This window comes from Natrix helvetica (assembly GCF_964273705.1).
Source record: "Natrix helvetica genome assembly, chromosome: W".
Classification (NCBI taxonomy): Eukaryota; Metazoa; Chordata; class Lepidosauria; order Squamata; family Natricidae; genus Natrix; species Natrix helvetica.
The window spans coordinates 23,723,102-23,726,115 of NC_138555.1; the positions used below are offsets into that span (position 1 = coordinate 23,723,102).

At 47.6% G+C, this 3,014-nt stretch overlaps 1 protein-coding gene across 2 annotated transcripts; it reads right to left on the reverse strand.

Moving 5' to 3' along the window:
* Positions 1-491: 491 nt before the first annotated feature.
* On the reverse strand, positions 492-2,457 carry LOC309400331 (regenerating islet-derived protein 4-like). Of its 2 annotated transcripts, none has more exons than XM_081968747.1 (4): positions 1,955-2,457; positions 1,689-1,780; positions 764-904; positions 492-570 (listed from the first exon to the last, which is right to left on the reverse strand). In XM_081968747.1, the coding sequence occupies exons 1-4, from the start codon at positions 1,989-1,991 to the stop codon at positions 559-561; spliced, it is 282 nt and encodes a 93-aa protein (XP_081824873.1). In that variant the 5' UTR covers positions 1,992-2,457; the 3' UTR covers positions 492-558. The 2 variants fall into 2 exon arrangements, with proteins under 2 accessions (XP_081824873.1, XP_081824872.1); XM_081968746.1 differs by having other exon boundaries at positions 1,941-2,457.
* Positions 2,458-3,014: the final 557 nt, after the last annotated feature.

Sequence of the window (3,014 nt, forward strand, 5' to 3'; positions counted from 1 at the left end):
GGAAAGCAGCCCATCAGGTCAACATCCTGGGAAACACCGGGAGAAGCATCAAGCAACTTTACAACTCGTGTTTGCAGATGTAGGCATTACGCGCATTGCATTGAATGTCGTTCCATTGTTTAAAGCCTAAAATGAAAAGTATTATTCTTATTTTCACATTTCCCCAAAAAGAATGGTTTACTTAAATGAATACACACATGCAAAATACACACAAATAGATATGTATGAATCTTTGTAATGAGACAAGAAAAAAGCTAGTTTGGGTTTAATTCCGCCTTACAAATTATTGATTTTATGACTGTTATTGAGACTTTCATCAATTTCTCTCCTATAATTAAACTAAGAATTTCTCTGAGCCACATTACTGAAAAGGGATGAGACACAAACTTAACAAATGATTGCAAATCCATGTTGTTTAGAAGTTTGAAATGTCCTGCATGGAGAGGTTTGCTTACCTGTGGATCGTCGCAGTTCTACGCAGTGCTCATTGTTGCCATAGTTATCTGGCTGGTAGTTCATCCAGGATTTGTAGTTATAGGTGGATTCATCAGCCCATCTCTATTTCCCAATCTGTGGAAAGAAAACGTGCATAAGAGAATGAGAACTAAAGATTGGCTGGTAATTTTAGTCTATGATTATGAGCTTTGGAATATTTTAGCGGCAAAGTATGGAGCAGGAGCCTACAGTATTAAGGCAAATCAATAAACATTGTGTTATTGCTGTTAGTGATCCATAGAAACAGAGTTAAATCAGATGATCTCACCTGACGGACATCATGGAGTCCAATCCAGACATTACCGAGTTCCCGTTGATAAGTGGATACATGCTCAGCCACCAAGAGTGTCTCTGCTGTGGTAAGGATGGAGGCAAGGTGAGCCCCACGGTGATAGCTCTGGCACTCGATCTGAAGAAAGCAAAAAGGAATGTGAATCTGTGATCATTTTCCTATTTCAGAATCTGTGAAACTTCCCACATGTTGAACTTTGTAAAATTTTAAATACGGTCAATCATTTGCACAATAGGAATTGAAGGGACATTTTACGTTTTACTAGGAAATGCTAATATTACAGATCAGCTTAGTCAAATCATATATTTGCACTTAAACTTGTTTCCTTCCAGCTCAAAATTCAGGAGTACCTTTATTCAGAGTGTTAGTAAAAAATATGTTTCAATTATAGGATGGTGAGATATATTGTTTACTGTGGCTCTTCTGTATCACAGATAAACCCAATCCCTACACAATCACAATCATCACACAATATTTTTCCTAAATCTGTAAAAGGTAAATGTAAAGGTTCCCTTTGCACATATGTGGTAGTCATTCCCTACTCTGGGAGGTGGTGCTTATCTCCGTTTCAAATCCGAAGAGCCAGCACTGTCCGGAGATGTCTCCGTGGTCATGGCTGGCATGATCAAATGCAGAAGGTGCACAGAGCACTGTTACCTTCCCACCAAAGGTGGTTCCTATTATTCTACTTGCATTTTTACATGCTTTCGAACTGCTAGGTTGGCAGAAGCTGGGATAAGTAAAAGGAACTCACTCCGTTACGCAGCACTAGGGATTCAAACTGCCGAACTGCCAACTTTTCTGATCAACAAGCTCAGTGTCTTAGCCACTGAGCCGTCACGTCCCTAAATCTGTAGATCATTCATTACAGAAGATATTGATTGTGAGAAATGCTTCTTACCTCAGCTTCATGCCACGTCAACTTCTGATCAAAATATGCATAGCAGTTTCCTTGGTTTTGCAGCCACTCTCTGGCGCAGGTGTCAGCTTCCACTGCATGGAAAGAAGGTAGTGAAAGAGAAGATAGGACAATTTGTTGTACATATAGAATCCTGGGAACAAAAAAAAACAATCATCTTTTGTCAGAATAGTGCTGGAAGGGACATTGGAGGTCTTCTAATCCAACCCCCAGCTCAAGCAGGACTCCCTATACCTGTGATGGCGCACCTATGGCACGTGTGCCGGAAGTGGCACGCAGAGCCATTTCTCCTGGCACGCGGAGCCATCACCAGTTGCTCTTCCAGGTTCGGGCGCAGCATCCAGCTGGTCTTTACGTGCATTGGCGTGCCAGAAAATAGAAGAGGAGCCGCCCGGTGCGCATGCGCACGCCAGGAAAATGACCTTGTTTTCAGTGTGCACATGCGCACGCAAAAAACACCAACAGGAAGAGCAAGGGTTGCGCGTGCCAAAAGATGTGGAGAGGGGATCCCGGCCGTCGCTTAGTAGAGCAGTGGTCGGGGTTTCCCACCCTTCCTGCCCGAGTGGGCTTCTTGCGTGGCCCTCGCCCTCCAGCCCATGGCTCATCTGCAGTCAGAAGGGCTTGGCTGGCTCGGGCACTTTAGAAAAGCAGCGGCAGCCACAAGGGGAAGGGCAGGAGCAGCCAGCCGGTCCCTGCAGCCACTCCCACACCAACCAGAAGCGGCACTGTGATAGCCGCCAGGGCTTCCCTCCCTCCCACCTAAGTGGGCTTCTTGCACGGCTCCAGGCTGCACCTCTGATGAGGATCCGCAGTCCGGAGTGCTGCCGCTTCCAGGGGGATATATACGGGTGAGAACAGGTGACCGCCACCCCTTCCCCAACAGCGGCTGTTGCGCTTTTGCTTACACCCGGGATGCTGGCAGAGGAGCTGCTGGTGGGGAGGTGAGCTAACTGCAAAAAGACGCCGCCAAGGGCCTGGAAGAATATATCCCGCTGGAAGCAGCAGCTCTCCGGACCGCGGATCCTCATCAGAGCCACAGGCTGGAGCCGTGCAAGAAGTCCACTTGGGTGGGGAGGGAAGGAAGTCCTTGGCCGCCCATCCTCGCCACCACCACCCCTTCAGCCCTGGTACTGGGACGCCTTGGCAGCGCTCGCCTCGCGCGGCAGCAAAGTGTGTGTGTGCGTGTGTGTGTAATGGGGGTCTGGCTGGGACAGATCAGCTGAGAGGCTGGCGAAGAAGCGGCACTTGGAGGAAGAAGGCAGAGATGCTGGCTGGCATTCGCTTCCCTTACTTTTCGCCGCCGCTGCC

Coding starts and splice junctions, on each gene's coding strand:
- LOC309400331 (XM_081968746.1), bottom strand. CDS start 2,148: ATGTGCACACTGAAAACAAGGTCATTTTCCTGGCGTGCGCATGCGCAC. Junction 1,781..1,940: donor CCATAGGTGCGCCATCACAG/GTATAGGGAGTC, acceptor CTTTCCATGCAG/TGGAAGCTGACACCTGCGCC. Junction 905..1,688: donor TGACGTGGCATGAAGCTGAG/GTAAGAAGCATT, acceptor TGCTTTCTTCAG/ATCGAGTGCCAGAGCTATCA.